A 19,515-nucleotide genomic window follows, 5' to 3' on the forward strand; every position below is an offset into this window, starting at 1 on the left:
CCACCCCTTTCTGAGGGATCTTATGGAGTTTTGGGCGATTAGCCTCTACAACCTGCACCCCAACACCATACTGCATGTGTCAATCTTTATCCATTTCTACAAGACATTTCTCGGTATTCTTCCACACTTCAACCTCTTTAGGCACCTGTTCTGTCTGAAGAAGAAGGGGGGCAGTGGTTCAAAGGTGGTCGGTGGCGTGTACCTACAGCTTAGTGATGGGATGGCCAGCGAATACATCAACGTTCCGTTGAATACCTCCCTGAAAGGTTGGAACGCCAGATGGTTCTATATCAAACAAAGTCACCCAATGATTCGATGCGACATCCATCACATCCCGGTTAACCATAGTAGCTGGTCGGAGAGACCCAACAATGCTGACATGGAGCAAGTAATGGAACTTCTGGAATTGATTAAGGGCGTGGAGCTTAGGGGTGAACTGGTTGCAGCTAGCTTCATAGTTCAGCGCGTCCAACCCTACAAAGAGAGGGCCCACCCGGTGTTCGACTTTAAAGGTGATAACGACGGTACCCATGAAAACATGGACCGCCTGACAAAGAAAGAAGTGATAGATCGTGCCATAGATCTATTCACTTCCAATGTTTCATTCAACTGGCCAAAAGGAATGAAGGCTTTCAACTGCGGCAATCCACCTCCTCAGGTAACCCTTTCACTTCGCATTGACCAGGCATCAATTGCTGAGCATAGGACTGACTTACTTATGAAAAGATCCATTCGCAGGATAGGGCAATATATTTTTCAAATGTGCCGAGAGCCGGTTGGCCTAAAGGAGTAGACATTCGGCGGCTGCTGTAGCCTGAAGAGGATGAGCTGAGCTCCTCGTCAGATAGTCCATCCCCAGTGTCAGAGAAGGTCCACGGGAAAAGACCAGCAGTAGACGAGCCGGTCCAAAAAAGAAGAAAAACCGCGAGCTGTCATACACACAAACCAGGTGGCATCTCTCTTGGAGAGGACCGAATAGTCTGGCCACGACGAACAGCTGTGCTGGAGTGGTCAGACGATGATGATGACCAATCAGCGCTTCCGCCGAGCACGGCGGAGGCATCGGCAGATGCTGAAGCTCCCAAGTAGCAATCATGGGAAGGGTATGTTCGGGCAACGACGGAAGTCCCGGTGATGCAAACTACCGAAGTCCTCGAGCAACAAGAGGGGATAACCGCAGGACAATGCATAGAAGGGGGGGGGGCGCCTGGTCTCCAAGAAGAGCGGCAGCCCGCTGCAGAGGCGCAGGAGTCCTCCCAGAAAGTAGACCAAGTAGCCGCACCTGGGGGATCGGGGAGGCATCACCGATTCAAGAAAATCAATCGGAAGACCAAACCGTAAGTATATTTGCCTTGTAGTAATAATATTGTTCCTTGATTTCTCTTGGTTACTGAGAAGTTGTTATTACGCAGTGCGATGCCAAGGCCCGTGGCCTCAGAAAAAATGATGACTGCTCCCATCCAGGAGTCCCTGAGTGCTCGATGAACAGAGGACGGGCCAGCCACCGCTTCCAGCAGTCCTGGCGATGGTGAATCGTTGGCGCACACGATAGGCGTGTCGGCGACCACAACTGAGGCTACGATCGAAAAAGTCGATACCTTGGTAGTGGAAACTGTAGCTATTGTTGATGTGCGGGAGGCTAAGGATGCAACTCCCTCAATGGTCGAAGAGCAAACGTCATCACCCGGAGGGATGCCAGGAGTGGTCGGAGCGGCAGTCCGACCACAGAGCCCCCTAGCGGTGCCTCAAGCGACGGTGGAGGAGGACGAGGTTGTGGAGATCGAGTGTGCCGTACCTAAACCCCAGTCCATCTGAATTCTCCGAAAACGCGGGGAAGAGGTAGTAGTCGTCGAGGAGGAAAACACCACCAGGGAAATAAAGAGGTTGAAATCCGCCATTGCTGGAGTTATGACTCAAATCGAGGTGAGTACCGCACCTAGAACACTGATACATGTTGTTGGAGATCAAGGTTTATCTCTTGCATTGTTAATCCGCAGGGGATAGCTCGAATAGCCGATCAACGACACCAACTGATGAAGAGGATGGAGCCCCTCGCCGAGGAAAATAAGAGACTCCGGGAGGCGTTAAGTCTTTCGGAGAAAAGTATTCAGAGGGCCCAGCGCGAGCGGGACCTTACGGAGTCGAACTTGCAGGACCTTGAACATCAGAAGGAGGTTCTGTCCGATCAGCTAACAGATGCGTCCGAGCAGCTGAAGAAGACATCCGAGCAGCTGGCGATTGTATCCAAGGAAATGAAAAATATGTCCGAGCAGTTGGGCAAGAAAAACGAAGAACTCAAAAATAAAAACGAGCAGCTCGACCGGAAGTGCCAGCAGTTCGAGGATGTATCCAAGCTGAAATCCGGTATTCTTTTTCACATAATGTTCTCTGCATTAATTGGACATTCTTTTTTTTCCTTTTCTTATCTTTTGTGCTTGCAGAGCAAGACGCAGAACTCAACCAGCTTCGCCAGATCGTCGAGCAAATCCGACAAGAGAAAACGAAGGAGTCAGAGCGAGCAGATAAACTGGCCGAAGAATTGAAAGGTAGGTACCCCCTGATCAGAAGTAATATCGTAATACTTTTATGTCGTGACGAGCCATTGCAATTCTTGTAGATTATCGTCACAAAACCAAGGCATAGTTTGATGTGCTGGTGCAGGAAACCAAAGTCCAGAAAGACAAATTCAACACTATAACCACCGCAATAAAACCAGTACTCGACTGCATCGACGTTGAACCGGCGCCCCGTCCTGACAGCAGGCAGCTAGGGCCAGACACCATCATTCAGAGATGCAAGGCAGCGTGGGAGAACTTCAAAAACTTCAACCGCGACGCCGTTTTGACCACCGCTACTCATGCCCTTGCAGTGGTTCAGTCCCATTATCCGTCTGTCGACATCCAGTCGATAGGTGGTGGGTTCACCGATGGGCTTAGCGACACGCAAACCCAGCAGCTAGAGGATGACGTTGAGGATGTTGCAAAAATTCTTGTCGGCGATATAGACCTGTTTGGCGAAACAGAAACTGGAGGCGATGCTTAAGAAACTGCCCGAATATTATCGTCTGTAACACTTTAATTAACCTGGCGACGAAGAATCGTTGTATTTACTTCCCGATGCAGTTATGCATAAGTAGTGTTTGATCTGTTAGTTTTCGCTAAACTTGACGCCTTAGCTAGGCCGTAATCCATAACGCGTAACGCGGAGCTCATGCGTATGTTGGGGAAAAACAAGCGTTATCACAAGACCATAGCCTACCGTCCAACACGCAGAGCACGGAGCTCATAGCACGTTTGGTGGGATGTTGGACCCTTGGTGTCCTCTAGAGTTCTCATTGCAAAAAACATGCTGTTCAGCAGCCAACTTGAGTAACTTGGCAAAAAAAATAGTTCAAGTGGCGTCCGAGCAGTTAGTTCATGCCTGAAATCTAGGCCTTGACTAGCCTGTAGTCCATAACGTCGAGCGCAGAGACCCTGACACATGTAGGATGAACAGGCGTGACCAAGGAACCGCGGCCGACCAACCGTAACGCAGGGCGCGGAGCTCCTGAGCGCGCGTAGGATGTAGTCGGAGACAGGGTCTTCTCCATAGAAAACAGAAGGAAAAAACATGTGCTGCTCGAATATTGGCGAGCTATGTTTTGAAATTTGGAGCGAAAAATCGTCGTCGTTTTTGGTAGAAAAACCTGTGCGATCCGGAGAAAACATAGTAGGCGATTTATGGAGAAATCGTACTCGGCGAATTGGAGAAATCATGTTCGGCGATTTTGGGAGAAATCATGCTCGGCGATTTGGAGAAATCGTGCTCGGCGATTTGGAGAAATCGTGCTCAATGATTTGGAGAAATCATGCTCGGCGATTTGGAGAAATCGTGCTCGGCGATTTGGAGAAATCGTGCTCGGTGATTTGGAGAAATCGTGCTCGGTGATTTGGAGAAAACGTGCTCGGCAATTTGGGCGTACTTGGTGAGCGTATTGGAGACTGTCACGGAGTGGCGTATAGCCCGCTAACGGTAACTGAAGCTTATGATGAAGGAAAAAATGGAGAAAATTTATGGAGACTAGAACTTTATTAATATTAAAGTAAAGAATACATATCTATGTTATTTCAGGGGTAGAAATGTATAAGGTGCTCTATGTGCCAGGAGTTGGGAACATCGAGTCCATCTAAGTCGCATAAGCGATAACACCCTGGTCGAGTAACGCCTTTTATGACGTAAGGGCCCTCCCATGGTGAAGACAGCTTGTGAAGCCCTTCGGTTTTTTGTTTCCGACGTAAGACGAGGTCGCCGATCGCGAACGAACGACCTTTGACGTTATGGTTGTAATACCTCCACAGACCTTCGAGGTACTTGGATGTGCGAATGCAAGTAATCAGACGTTCTTCCTCGACCCGATCAATGTCTTCTGTCCGAACAGCCGCGGCTTGGTCTTCATCATAGTTTTCTACTCTGGGTGCTCGGAATGCAATATCCGCTGGAAGTATGGCCTCTGAGCCGTAGACCATAAAATATGGAGATACGCCGGTACTACGACTAGCTTGAGTGTGCAGTCCCCAGACCACAGCTGGTAGTTCTTTGAGCCATCTGCCCGGATGCTTTTCTTCTTTTTGATAGAGCCTTTTTTTGAGAGCGTCGATGATCATACCATTGGCTCATTCGACCTGGCCGTTAGCTCTAGGATGAGCAACGGAAACATATTTAACAGAGATGCACCGTTCTTCGTAGAAGTCCCAAAAATGATGGCCGGTAAAAGTTGTCCTGAGGTCGGTGATGATGCTGTTTGGGAGACCAAATCTGTGTATGATGTCTTCAAAGAGCTCGACAGCTTTCTTAGCAGTAGCTGCGATGAGTGGTTTGTACTCAATCCACTTGGAGAACTTATCAATGGCGACGTACACATACCGGAAACCTCCTGGCGTTGGTTTGAAAGGTCCGATCATATCCAGTCCCCAGCATGAGAATGGCTAGGAAGCTGGGATGGTCTGTAGTTCCTGTGCCGGTATATGTATTTGCTTGGCAAAAAACTGACAACCCTCACATCGTCGAACGAGATTTTCCGCATCGGAGATGGCCGTGGGCCAGTAAAAACCTGCTCAGAAAGCTTTGCCGACCAGTGTCCTCGAAGCCGCGTGATTGCCACAGGAGCCAGAGTGAATTTTGGAGAGTAGCTTCACACCGTCATCTTGGATGATGCACTTCTGCAGTATCCCTTCCTTGGCACTTTTCCTCATCTGGCTGCCATCTACCAACATGTAGTGCTTACTTCGGCGAATTAGTCGTTCGGTTTCGATTTTGTCAGTGGGTACTTTGCCATTGGAGAGGTATTTGATGAACTGTTCCCTCCAATTGGCGACCTACGAAGGTATCGTGAGTACCAACTGCTCGACAGGGGGTACTTCTACAACTTCCTTATCTTCTTTAATGGATGGTGTCAAGAGGTCCTAAATGAAAACCCCTGGTGGAGCCGCGGTGCGAGAAGATCCTATCTTTGATAGCTGGTCGGCTATTTGGTTTTGATCCTGTACCACGTGGTGGTACTTGATGCCATAGAATTTCCCTTCAAGCTTCCTGATTTCGGCACAGTATGCGTCCATCTTCTCACTGGAACATGACCAATCTTTATTGAGCTGATTGATAACCAGCGCGGAATCCCCGTATACCATGAGGCGTTTGACGTCGAGCTCGACGGCTATATGGAGGCTGTGGAGACATGCTTCGTATTCCGCGGCGTTGTTGGAGACCGGGAAATGTATGCGAAGAACATATCAGAGTTTATCCTTTGTCGGTGTGATGAACAGAATGCCCGCACTGGCACCATTGATATTAATGGCGCCGCCAAAGTACATCACCCAGTGCTCGGGGCAAGTGGCGGCGATGGGTTCTTGGATTTCGGTCCACCCAGTGATGAAATCGGCAAGCGCCTGTGACTTTACGGTCGGTCTGCTTCTGAAGTCAATGGAGTAGGTGCCGAGCTCAACAGCCCACTTGATAATACGGCCATTGGCCTCTTTATTGCGGAGGATATCCCCTAGAGGGAACTCAGTGACCACAGCGATCTTGTAGTATTCGAAGTAATGTCAGAGCTTGCGTGAGGTGATCAAAATTGCATATAACAGCTTTTGCACCCGAGGATAACGAGTTTTGGGCTCATTAAGTACCTCGCTAATGAAATAGACCAGATGTTGTACCTTGTAGGCGTGTCTAGTTTCCTCGCGTTCGACGACAATAGCCATACTGATGACTCAAGATGTGGCGGTGATGTAAACCAGCAGAGTTTCATCTGGTCATGGCGCTATCATGATTGGAGGTTTTGTTAAAAACAATTTGAGCTGCTCGAAAGCTGTGTCTGCCTCCTCCGACCAAGAGAAAAGCTCAGAGGCCTTGAGGAGATTGAAGAAGGGTAGCCCTTTTTCACTGAGGCGCGAGATAAATCAGCTTAACGCAGCCATGCAGCCTATAAGCTTCTGTATATCCTTGACACATGTCGGCCGTTTCATGTTGGTGATGGCGGAGACCTTATTGGGGTTCGGTTCAATGCCCCAAGCACTGACGATGTATCCTAGCAGGATACCGGATGGAACTCCAAAGATGCACTTTGAGGGGTTCAGCTTCCATCGGTATTTGCTCAAATTTGTGAAAGTTTCTTCAAGGTCGGCGATGAGTTTGTCGGCGGTTTTAGTCTTGACGACCACGTCGTCGATGTAGGCCTTGATGTTACAGCCGATCTGTTGGTCGAGGCACGTCTGGATAGCCCTTTGGTAGGTCGCTCCAGCGTTCTTTAGTCCGAAGGACATAGTAGTGTAGCAGTATGCACCGAAAGGCGTAATGAAAGACATTTTGACCTAGTCTTCCTTCTTGAGGGAGATCTGATGGTAGCCGGAGTAACAGTCAAGAAAGGAGAGCAATTTGCAGCTAGCAATGGAGTCTACAACCTCGTCTATCCGAGGTAGGCCGAAGGGGTCTTTAGGGCAGTGTTTGTTAAGATCAGTATAATCAACACACATTCTCTATTCTTTATTCTTTTTCTTAACAAGAACAGGATTAGCTAACCAATCTGGATGATACACTTCTTTTATAAATCCGGCAGCTAAGAGCCATTTTATTTCTACCCTAATAGCCTCCTTTTTGTTCGGCGTGAATCGGCGAAGTTTCTGCTTGATCGGTTTAGCGGTCGGCGAGACATTCAAGGAGTGCTCGATCTTCTCCCGTGGTACCCCCGGCATGTTTGTAGGTTTCTAAGCAAACACATCGGCGTTGGCACGTAGGAAGGAGACGAGCGCGCTTTCCTATTTGGGGTCAAGGTGAGCCCCAATTTTCACCGTCTTGGAGGGATCGTTGAGGCCGAGGCCGATCTCCTTGACTTCCTTGGACTTGGCGGAGGCACGGGGAGGCTCTAGGACCTCCATGTCGTCAGAAGATGCCATCTTGGCTTCGACGACCACGCTGGCCGTCTAGATGGAGAGGTCGGTGGCTTCGGCGAGGGCGAGACTTTCTGTCTCACAGGCGTAGGCGACGGAGAGGTTGGCCCGCAGAGATAGGACTCCTGCAGGCGAAGGCATCTTTAACACCAAATACGTGTAGTGCGGAACGGCCATGAACTGTATTGGCATGATAGGCAGTGTCGAAGTCTGCGACGTAGAAGTTGATATGCTCCACTCGGTAGTTGGTTGCCATGCCGAACTGTATTGGTAGGGTAATCTCCCCAAGCGGTCTAGATGCCCTTCTAGGTACCACGCCCCAGAAGGAGGAGTCTGAAGGCGTGAGATCTATTGGCCCGAGGTGATGAGTACAGGCCCGATCTTCCGAGAGGTAGCCGGTAAGTTCGATTTGTGGAGATCTCGACGTTGGCGATCCGGCTTCAAATCAGACACGATTCGAACCCTGCAACCGTTACACCACTGCTCCGTTGGTTATCAACCAAGCACAACTTGATTGACCTCGCCAAGAAGGCTTTTCCTGCAAGCGAATTGAAGAGCACAAGCAAGAAGGTAAAACACGCAATCTGAAATTGCAAATATGAATGACGCGAATATCAATAAAGGATTCAAGAACTCGGTTCCAAAGGACTAATCGACACAGTGGAGGAGATCAAGAACGGGGGCCCTGGATCACTGTAAAAGGATTTGTCACCACAGTTACAATGAACGATTTAGTTTCTCGATGGAAAACTAAACTCTAAACAAAACCCAATTGTGTAGCAGCGGCGGCGGCTGTGTTTATAGTCTAAGACTCGACCTAGGGTTGGGGACGGCCAGGGGTTGGGCACCCACAACTTGGGCTTAAGGCCCAACACGATACATGGCCAAGTTGGCCCAAATAGGTGATGCAGCACCTTGCCGTGGTCACACAGAATGATCCACGAACCTTCTGGAGCTGGGACCAGATCCAAAACGACGGCGTCGTCGTCCCCTTTCCAATGCATCCAAGAACGGCCCGTTTCGTTGTCGTATGAGGAAGTTATGACCGAAACAGTGACGACGTGTCTGCTAAATCCGAGGGCGACGTGGCAGCTGAGTTGGGAACGAATTGGAACTTGGGGAAGACCATGGCGTCGGTGTGTCCAGCGTGGCGATGTCCACATCACGAGGCCGAGCTCCCTTAGGGCCCCGGCGAAGAGTAGATTCAAAGCGCTCCCACCGTCGATGAGGACTTTTCTGAAGAGCATCTTCTAGACAGTCGCTCAAGGATGAGCGGAAAACGCCCTGTGTAGGTTATGTCCGCCCACTGGTCGGCCCTGCTGAAGGTGATGGAGACTTCGGACCACGGGCGATAGCTGGGGTTGGCGGTGGTTTCTTCTGAAACGACGGCGAGCACTCGTCGAGCGGCGAGCTTCCGTTCCCTTCTGCTCTCGTTGGAGGTGAAACCCCCGAAGATGGTGGCGACCACCTTGTCGTGGTCCTGGAAGGCATTATTATTATCCCCAGGAGGTCGGCGTCCTCCGTTCCCACCATTGTCGTCGTTGTACTTTTTCTCCTAGAACTCCTTAGCCAAACCAAGGCAGTCCTTCATCTTGTGTTTGGCATTCTTGTGCAGGGGGCACGGTCCGTCAAGGATCTTCTTGTACTGCTCATCGTAGTTGCGCTTTGCGCGTGGCTCATTGACGTTGGCAACAAAGTGATCTGGTCGGCGGCGGTGATTCTGACCAACTTTGTATCCATCTGGCCGATCTCGTCCGCTGTCCCGATGGAAACTACGATCATCGTAGCGGCGACCGTTGTGCTGTCGGTCGTCGTTGCGGTCGTCGTGGCAGCGATCGTTGTGCTACCGGTCGTCATTGCGGTCATTGTGGCGGCAAGGCGGGCGATTAGTGCCTGTATCTTCATGAAAACGCACCTCTGCTTCCTCAGTGTCGGCGTATTGGTTGGCAGTTGTGATCATCTCGCTGATTCTGGTAGGTGGCTTCCTGTTGAACTTAGAATGGAGTTCTCGGTGATGAAGTCCTCGGATGAAGGTGGTGATGACTTCGGCTTCCGTGATGTTGGGAATAGAATTCCTCATCTCGGAGAAGCATCTGATGTAGCTACGGAGTAGTTCGGACGGCTTTTGGGTGATGTGGTTGAGATCGTGCTTGGTTCTCGGCCGCCTGCATGTGGCCATGTAGTTGTCGGTGAAAACTCTTTTCAGATCTTCCCAAGATCCGATGGAGTCCGGGGCAAGGCTTGTGAACCAGCTCATGGCAGCTCGCGTGAGCATGACGGGGAGATAGTTTGCCAGGACATTGGTGTCTCCTCCGATGGCGCGGACGATGGTGGCGTAAGCCTGCAGCCACTGGGTTGGATTCATCCTCCCTTCATAGGGCTCGACCCCGGTGATTTTGAAGCCACGGGGCCACTGGAGTGTTCGGAGCACCCTGGTGAAAGCTGGGGGCCCTTCCGGGCTGTCAGGGCTAACATCGGTAGTAGTGCCGGCGGCGATCGGCTCTAGAGCTAAGTCTGGGTTGCCGTACTCTTGCTCGTACTCCTGGCGACGTCGAACTTCATCTTCATGGCGCCCAAAACATCGTTGATCAATACGCCGTCGTGCATCCCGAAGGTTACTGAGGTGCACTCGGGCGTCCTGTTCGACCTCTTGGTCGTGCTAGCGATGATGCTCGGCGTGGTGGCCTCCGACTCCCCCCTAGGGAGGTAATGACTGGTCGGCGAAGTGGCTTTGACTGGGGCGGCGATTAGATCTAGGATCGGCTGATCAGCGGATCATGCTCATGGAGCATGAAGGTCTCTAAACTTCTTGGATCTCATTAACTTGACAGTGTGCCGCTTTAAGCATAGCGGCGACTTTGGCGAGCTCGGGCGTCTGCGGTAGGTGAGCAAGTTCATTGGCGGCCATGGCCAGATTGGCGCTCGGCGTCTTGAAAACGTCGTGGCCGTCAACACGGAGGAATTCTTCGTTGAGGTTGCGATGGAGGGGCCTTCCTTGTGAATCAAACTGGTTATCACGAGCGGCCTCGGCCATCGCAATGGCGCGTTCATTATCACATCGCTACGCATGGTTGGCGTTCCTATTTTCACGGGCGGTGCGTTCCTCATCTGTTTTGTCGTTCCGAGGGGGGCTATCGATACTGACGTTGAAGATTGCGCCACCCCAGAAAGGCAGGAGAGGAGGTTGCTTGGTGAAGGTCTCGGCGAGGGGCTCAGTGGAGCCTTGAGACTCGGAGTCCAGATTTCCCTCAAGGATAGTTTGGAGGGATGCTCTGGGACCCCGGCTGGCGTGCAGCATGTTGATGGTTGGTGGAAGCTGGTCGGCAAGCTGGTCGGTGAATTTGCCCCTCAGGGCGTCCTGATACGTAGCGGCGGTGTTGGTGAGCCCGAAGGGCAGGGCAGCGAGCCCTGAGGTTTCCCGAGCACTAAACACTGATAGATCAGGATCGGAAGGTGGTCGGTGCTGAACAAGGGTGTCCAAAGCCGACTCAGCAATGGAGAGGCAATCGGTGAGTTTTAGGCCGACCCGATCCATAGACTCGATCAGATCGTCATTGTTGATGTGCCTCCTCCGGTAGCGAGGAAGCGAGCGGCGAGTGGCTGATGAAGTCGACCCCAGAAGTGGCTCCGAGATTGGATCTGTAGTTGCAGGTGCGAGGGTGGTCGACGCAGAATAGATCTGCACCGGCTCGAGAAGCTCTCCAACTCCATCGGCGTTGATGACCCATGTGATGGATCCGACCGTGAAGATCTGGCCGAGCTATGGGAGGAATGAAGAGTCTGCGGAAAAAGCCATCTTGTTCGACAAGGAAACATCATGCACACCCCTACCTAGCACACCAACTGTCGATAGAATATCGTCGGCAATCCACCGAGGGGTATCCCGCGATGGTAGATTGATCGGCAGAGGAGCGTGTAATCAAGAACAAGAAGGCAACAGAGACACATGAGTTATACAGTTTCAGGCCGTCAGTATGACGTAATACCTTACTCCTGTGGTCTATTGGTTTGTATTAGCTATCGTATGATTTGCCGTGATTTCGTAGGGGGTCCCTGCCCGCCTTATATAGTCCAGGGGGCAAGGTTACAAGTCGGTTAGATCTGAGAGATAACCGGAAAGTAATAACAGATTACAAGAAACATGGGATCGTACGTATCCTATCAGATCTCGTAACATCTTTAGGATATCCTTCCTGTGCCTTGCGGGGGTCGCCGAGCAGCATCGTGCCCCGCAAGACTCCTTCTCGTGGGCTGGGCCGCCCCTGGAGGCATAGCCCATGTGGCCTGCCGTGGGTATCTGGGGTCGTACCCCCCACACATATGTATACATCCCTTGGTATATAAGCGCCATGTGTTTCTATGTATACGGCGGAGCACCGCCGCCCTCGTTCGCCCTAGGGTTTAGGGTTTATACGGTGGAGCACCGCCGCCCTCGTTCATCCATGTGTACAAACATATATACGGTGGAGTATGTGGAGCACCGCCAGTCTCATCACACCGTCCTCTCTCGCGGCCTAGTCGATCAACATTCGTATTATCGTTATCGTTAACGCTAAACAATCACACTAGGGCGAATTGTGTCGGTGACTAGGGTGAACCGCGTTGTTGATGTCACCGACGTGGTTCGCCCTAGTCATCGACGCAATTCGCCCTTGGCCATTTATGTATAGCCCTAATTCACCCTAGTACCGACGCAGTTCGCCCTAGTGTGGCGAATTGCGTCCGTGACCGAGGGGCAAGATTTAATAATGCATATTATTCGTAGATTTTATGCATGTAAGTAAAGATTTGACATACTATATATTGGTTTTGTTTTTTGAAGCTAGATGGCCGACCCGAGAAACATGGATGAGGAGGAGTTGATGATGAATTTGATCAACACTGGCACTCAAGTTGCCAGCGATGATGGTGCTAAAAATAACGTGCAAGAGGATGCAGATGACGGGAGTCAGTACTTAGCTCTTGAACAAAATGAGCAACAACATATTGGCCAAGTATATATTTTTATTATTAGCTATATATATTATCATATGTCTTATGTGTGCTCATGACATTAAAAATAATGTTTATGTTTTGTAGCCCTCTGGATCGACATCAACAACTACAACGAAGAGTAAAAATGTTCGAGGTCCCAAAAAGCCATTGGAGCGCCGCTTCATCATCTCAGAGTTCAATGTGGATACAGGTGAACCGGGGGGGGCAAATAAAATGAAATTCGTGCACCACTGTGGTTACCTTGTACGGGACCGGCTCCTGATCAGTACCCACGAATGGAAGAAGAAGACCAATGCTCCTCATATCAGTTTTGTCTCCGATCGTGACAAGACGTTAATTTGGAATGATGTCTTGGAACATTTCACGCTCCAAACAGATGGTTATGATGATATAATAGATGGTGATGAATCGAAGGAGCGAGTTAGGGATTGGGCAATGAAGAAGATGGCCACCCAGTTTTAGACTTGGAAGAAACACCTATACACGACGTATGTCAAGAAGAACATAGCACCAGATTTTACTGTCCTAGGCCCGATCTTAAAGCAGAGGCCCTATTGGGATGAGTTTGTATAGTACAAGACGTCGGAAGAGGGTGTGAGTCGGGTGATAAAGAACCAACGTAATGCCCAACAGAAGACATACCACCATAACTTGGGATCAGGTGGCTACCCGACTACCATTAAGAAGTGGAACAAAATGGAAGCAGACCTTCTTACCAAGGGTATCACACCAGAATCACTCGAGTGGGGAGAGCGTGCAAAGAATTGGTTTTTCACTCATGGGGGAACATTGGACTAGGAGACAGGAAAGTGCGTTTATGGCGCAAGACTACAAGAAGCAGCATAAAGATTGTTTTATGCTCAGAGAGCTACTGCTAGTTGTGTGTTTAGGCCTAATAGAGAGAAGGATGAACTGACATATGCCATCGGGACTATTGAACATGGTGGCCAAACTAGAGGCAAAGGAAGTGTCTCGTGGGAGCATGGATTCCCTCAGGACAGACCTTCCTACAGAAGCCGTCAGAGAAAGAAGGAAGAAGAGGCACAACGGCTCCAGAGGTTGGAGGAAGCGGTGCGTGAAGCATAGGAGCGGGAAAAAACCTTGAAGCGAGAATGCAGGAGGAAATCAGAAGGCAAGTGCAAATAGCAGTGAGTGCAAGCAAGCAGGCATCAGAGCCAGGAATCAACATTAGCTAATCTGTTCAGTTGAAAAGCAGCTGCGCTTCCACAAAGATACCAAATCAAGGGGACACAGGACTGTGCTTCCCTGTGGATGATGTCACTGAACCTTGTACATCGTGTGAGCTACACATTCCGAAGGGGAATTCCACAATCAAGGTGGCTATCGGTCTTGTTAATCCTATCGACCAAACCAAGACACCAAGGATTCATGGGAATATAATCCAAGAAGGATATGCTACCATCTCGATAGATAAAGCTGAAAAAGGTTTTAGTGATTTGCCTCTTGACATTCCTGGAGGTGATGGCGAGAAGACTCTAGGAGAAGCAGAGAAGACATTCATTCTATGGCACAAGCGCTACATCATCATTCCCGGGATGTTGCCTCCACCTCCTCCTGAACTACCTCACCATAGGTGCGGATGAAAACACTACATCATTAATTTATATTGGCTTAAATAATTAACAATCTGCTCATAATAATATGTCTTTCCTTTTTTTGTAGCAAATCCTCCCCCAACCTAAATCCAATTGTTCAATCGCCAGATCATCATAGTGCTCTGTACGATGACAATGTGTTGGAAGGCGAGGCTGCATCCACACCATCTCCAAGGAGGTCTCCAATGCCACAGCCGCCACCTCCAAGGAGGTCTCCAACGCCGCTGCCACCACCTCCAAGAAGGTCTCCAACACCTCCCCCACCCCCGCCTACCAAGAAGCCAAGTACTAGCAAGAGGCCAGCCCCGCAAACGAAGAACCAGACCCGCCGGCAAAGAAAGCCACCGTGAAACCAAGGGCTATTCCCAAAATAATATCTGAAGAGAAGGAAGAAGTAACTGATGCATATAAAAAAGATATGTCTAGATTCTACGACAAACTTAAAAAGAATCAAGAAGCAAGGAGAAACCCAGAGAAACTGTACTTCTTCATAGCTCTAGATATTCTAAGAAAAAAGGTGGTTTCTTACCAGCAACAACAGCGCACCGGCGCCTGTGAGGGGGAGAGAGCCTGTCGGCCTTCCGCTGGCCGAAAGGACCCTATCGGCCATCCCTTCTGGGCTGCCGATATGTGGCAAGTACACTGTATCTGGACTATTGTAAAATCACAAAGATGGATAGCAGGTAGCAGACTCTTGAAATCTGGAGTACCTTTGATGGTATTCTCAAATGGTAGACCCAAAGATGCCAGTCTGTATACAGCTTGATGAGATTTCCTGGGTCCTCCATCTGAACAAGTAGAAATTGAAACAGTAACTTCATAAATAATCTTGCACCTATGAAAATTAAGTGATTCACAGGTTCAGTCTATAAAAATTGCATTGATCAAATGATTGGCCTAGTATCTGAATTAGTTGTAGTAGCAATGGACAGTGAAGTAGTGTCATCATACTGTAGCGTTAGCCAATGTTGGTTAGACTGGGGATGGTTTTTTTTTTCTTCATAATTTCATTTATTAAGGGCAGCGCACCGGCGCCTGCGAGCGAGAGAGAGAGCGCGTGGGGGCCTGATGTTTTAGTTCCTGTCGACCTTCCGCTGGCCGACAGGTCCCGTCCTGGAGAGCGTCTCCGCGATGGCGCTGGATGGCTAGAGGACTGGAATGGCCGGGTTGAGAATCCGAGGCGGCGCAGCGCTCCCTCGCACGGCCGGGTGGGCTCACCCGGCGGATGCGCATGGCGGTCAGCCGGCTAGGCTCGTCTGACGGGTAGATGAGCTGGGGCACACACAGACACAAGGCGGTCAGATGAGCTCGCGAGGCCAGGCGTGGAGAAAGGCAGCACGCGTCTTACGCGCGCAGAGTCAAGTGACACGGGGCTTGTTTGGTTATGAGCCTCGGCTGAGATTGCCTGAAAAAAACTGTTGCCTGGACCCTGCCTGTATCGTGTTTGCTTGGAGCCCTAAAAAGTTGCCTGCGAGGCAACAGCTGCCTGTGGCCAGGCTATCAAAATCGACTGCCAGGACGTTGCAGCGTGATTGCCTAGGCTAGTGACCCTGCGCCATCATGATCGGGAGACAAGGAGACATATATAAATAGAAGATAAAGCAACCTGTGTTAGCTTTTAGACGACGTTAATATTAGAATATATACACATCACAATATTATACAACTTTATCACAATTTTCTTGCATTTTTTTGACATGACTAGATTAAATGCTTCGCAATTTTTTTTGAAAAAAATATCTGATCCAAATATGTTTCTTGCTAGATTAATTGATGTATTACCATTTAATGGTATAATCAAAGTGTATAACAAAATCAATTAGATATAAGTTAGAAAGTTTTCTACTATTAACTTTCTTAGGCACATGCTTTCAACCAAACAGACCATTCTTAAGTTTACCTGGTCAGGCAGATTTCGTCAAATTTTCAAGCCACTTCTAGACAACACTTTTTGCCAAGCAAGTTGTCCCGTCTTCGAACCAAACAGGCCCTACATGAGTTCTTCTTCTATCATTCCGAGCTTCAACGTCGTGCTGGCCAAGGTGCCGGTGTCTTCACGAGCGTGCAACGATCACTGAGACTTGAAACTAACATCTTCTCTGGCGAGTGGAGCGACAAGGTGCTAGGGATCAAGGGCAGCCCCAATTTCATGGGGCCGGGCTGCACCATGGCCTCTCTGTGTTTGCTCTGAATTGGTGGACACGGTAAAAAAAAGTGTCAAGTTCCGTCCAGATTTAAAATGTACACAAATTGTCTCAAGTTTGTCGTTGAAATCCTTGTCAAATATGTCAAAATATAGCCTCAACATTTGATTCCAAAATAAGGATAAAATTATAAGACCTCTAATAAAATAGGGGCAAAATTGCATGACTAAACTTGTCTTTTTTCACAAAAGTTAGTACCCTTAATAAGAGGACTTCACGAAATAAGAGAAAACTCTTTCTTCAATTTGAAAATGCAGGGTTAAAATCCCAAAGATTAAAAATCAAAGCAAAATTACTATTTCGCTTCGAAACAAAGGCATGAACGTTTAAGCCTCTAAAATAAAAAATATGTCAATTAGCACTACTAATCTTCTACTACATTAATTGGCGCACAAATCAATGCATCTATGACCGTAGTAGCACGGCGTCCTCAATAGCAATCCTAAAACATTAGCTGATGTGGCAGCGAGAGACACTAAAAAAAAGTAAAGAGTAAATCTACGCGAGATGAAGCAAAGACACAGTGTTCATTGATATACGTGCGAGACTATCGCTTTAATGCACCAGTGAATGAACGCCGCACCAGGATCTTCAATTATAGGCCAGTAGGCACGCCATGGCCACCTACCAGAGCTGAGCGAACCCGCTGCCACCGTCGCATGTCTCATGGGCCGCGGACACGGCAGTAAGGCAGGCAACAAGTGTGCAACCCAGCCAGCGGGCAACCTATTTCTGAGCAATCCAAAGCCATAGGCCGGCCGCAGCAGTGCCCTACCTCCATGCTGCTCCGGTGCCGCACTGCCGCTGGGGGAGGATGTCGACGGAGAGGACGTGCGATCTCCCAACCTCGCTGCCCTAGCCTTCCCGTCACGGCCCTTGCCGAGCCTCGCCGAAGGTCAGGGAAGGGGAGCGACATCACGCCGCCGTGGGTTAGGGAAATGGCGGGGCCGCGCGCCGTCGGTCGGTGAAGGAGCGTGGCGTGGCTGATGCCGTGCTTGCGGGTCAGGCCGTGCGCCACCAAGGCCATCGGTGGTGTTGGGAGCCAGCCGCCGCCGCCGCCATTGGAGTCGGAGGCGCGCGGTCACGAGCACGGCCGGCGCCGACGTCGAAGATGTTGTCGCTTGATGTGGAGGCCGCACCAAGATCCAGGTGGGCCGCCGTTGGAGTGGGTGGCTACGCGCTGCCGGTCGGGCCACCGCCGCCAGGCACGCCTCCCGCACGGGCTGGCCTCTGTCTCTTCGACGCTGGTAGACATCGCGAATAAATGAGCTATATCGGTGGGATCCATTAGCAATAGCTAAAAAATAGGACTGATTTATTTTCTTAACGGGTCCACTCATGTAATCCGCTAATCAACCTGACGTCCATCTCGTGTGCAGAGAAGAGAACCCACACTACGTGGGAGTAACTACTCCCTAGGAGTTGGAAAAATTTTCCATATATATATATATAGAGCATATAATGTCCTCTTTTGTTTAGAAAAAAAGAAAGATTGTCTTGCCAGTTGACCAAACAAAGATTCTGTCAATCACTCTTGGTTGCTTCTTTCTTGCCCCGAAGAACAGCGCAACATGCGATCATTTGCAGAATTTTTTTAAATAATATTTGTTTTAAATGATCATTGCAAATCTAGAAGTTGTTATTCATTTATTGCAGGTATACCATCCTGTCGGTCGCTGGAGGGGCTACAGGTCCTAGACTACACTATTTTATGCTGTCTTAGCACTAAATACCTTTCCCAAACACAACCATTACCACGCAAAAAACTTTACCACTTTTCGAGCAACACTAAACATATTTGATCTCCTTTTTCGGACATATAACATACACCACAACTTAGAGAATCCTACAAACTTAGAGAATCTTACAAACCCTAATCTACAACTAAAACTAACCCTAAAAATCTGACCCTAAAACTATACTGACTAATCTAATTAACTAAACTAACTAAATATACTAAGTAATCTAACTAAACTAAATTAAACTAACTAAAAAAACAAAATCAAACTAAACTAACCCTAACCCTAAAACAAACCCTAATCTACAACTAAAATTGACCCTAAAAAAAGACCCTAAAACTAAACTAACTAACTAATCTAATTAACTAAACTAACTAAATATACTAAGTAATCTAACTAAACTAAATTAAACTAACTAAAAAAAACTAAATCAAACTAACTAAAAAAACTAAATCAAACTAAACTAACCCTAACCCTAAAACAAACTCTAATCTACAACTAAACTAACCCTAAAACTAAACTAACTAACTAAACTAACTAATAAAGTAACTAAAAAAAGAAAATCTAAAATTTTAAAAAAAACGTTACCTTCACAGCCGCCGCCGAGCAGCCCGCGGGCCGGGTGGGGGGCGGCGGCGGCACGGCGCCTGGGAGGGGGTGACAGAGCGTGTGCGGGGGCTTTGGCTCCTGTCGGATGCCTGGACCCATCGGCCTTCTGACGGCCGACAGGTAGCAGACGGCCTGTTGTTTGAGCTCCTGTCGGCTTCTCGGCTGAAATCACGGAATCTGAAGAAGCAAGTAACCGGCCACGAAACTGAACGACGCAGCAGAAATCTATATATGTCAAAATTTCGTAGACATTTGCGTCAGCTTGAAGGAAACGGAACACAGAACACCAGGAAGATCTGTTCTTCCTCGGGTCAGGAACCGAGGAGGCAGATCCAAATGCAGCTGCAGCCGCACTAGGCCACTAGCACGGCGCAGTGAATCTAAGCGCCTCTGATCTACTAGCAGAAAAAAAAAAACCCCTCCGAAATTGCAGCACTTGGAGATGGAGGCCAAGAAAGGCACCAGCTTTGAGCATTGCGGCATGGATGGAATTTGATTGCAGAGCGAGAGAGAGAGGCGGGACAACGGGGAGGAGAGTAGGAGTCTGACCTTGACCTGAGCGGGAGCAGGGGAGTGATGAGGCCAGAAGCCGAGCAGGACGGTGGAGGAATGGAGGGGGTGTGGTTGAGTGAGTGTGCTATATAAAAGGTGGTGCGTTGTGGGGATGGATGGAGTAAAAGATAACGAGACCATGGGGGTGGGGTGGCGGTGGCAGCTGGTGATGAGGTGAGGGAAAAGAGGCTGTAGGTGGGGCCCACGTGACGTGCCACTTCTCTCCTCACTCTATCGTGCTCTCCCTCTCCTCAAGCCAAAGAGGGGAGGTGCACTGCACTGCACTGAAAGGGGAAGGGGAGAGCCAGCCATAGCCAGGTAGGAGTGGAGCTAGCTGCCATTTCTGTCCTATCCCGAGTGACTCTGCTGTTCGTTTTGCTCC

The 19,515-nt window shown here is 49.3% G+C and overlaps 1 protein-coding gene across 1 annotated transcript in view; it reads right to left on the reverse strand.

Annotated features, from left to right (window-relative positions):
* The window catches only part of LOC136500208 (uncharacterized), a 54,582-nt gene extending 35,443 nt beyond the window's left edge, over nucleotides 1–19,139 (reverse strand). The window contains exons 1-4 of the mRNA XM_066495579.1: nucleotides 19,131–19,139; nucleotides 18,561–18,743; nucleotides 14,740–14,817; nucleotides 14,559–14,671 (exon numbers count right to left, since the gene is read on the reverse strand). Coding sequence (XP_066351676.1) covers nucleotides 14,559–14,671; nucleotides 14,740–14,817; nucleotides 18,561–18,680 — 311 coding nt within the window. The 5' untranslated portion in view covers nucleotides 18,681–18,743; nucleotides 19,131–19,139. The remainder of the gene's footprint in view (nucleotides 1–14,558; nucleotides 14,672–14,739; nucleotides 14,818–18,560; nucleotides 18,744–19,130) is intronic.
* Nucleotides 19,140–19,515: the final 376 nt, after the last annotated feature.

The sequence above is a fragment of the Miscanthus floridulus genome, chromosome 13, assembly GCF_019320115.1.
Source record: "Miscanthus floridulus cultivar M001 chromosome 13, ASM1932011v1, whole genome shotgun sequence".
NCBI classification, from domain to species: domain Eukaryota; kingdom Viridiplantae; phylum Streptophyta; class Magnoliopsida; order Poales; family Poaceae; genus Miscanthus; species Miscanthus floridulus.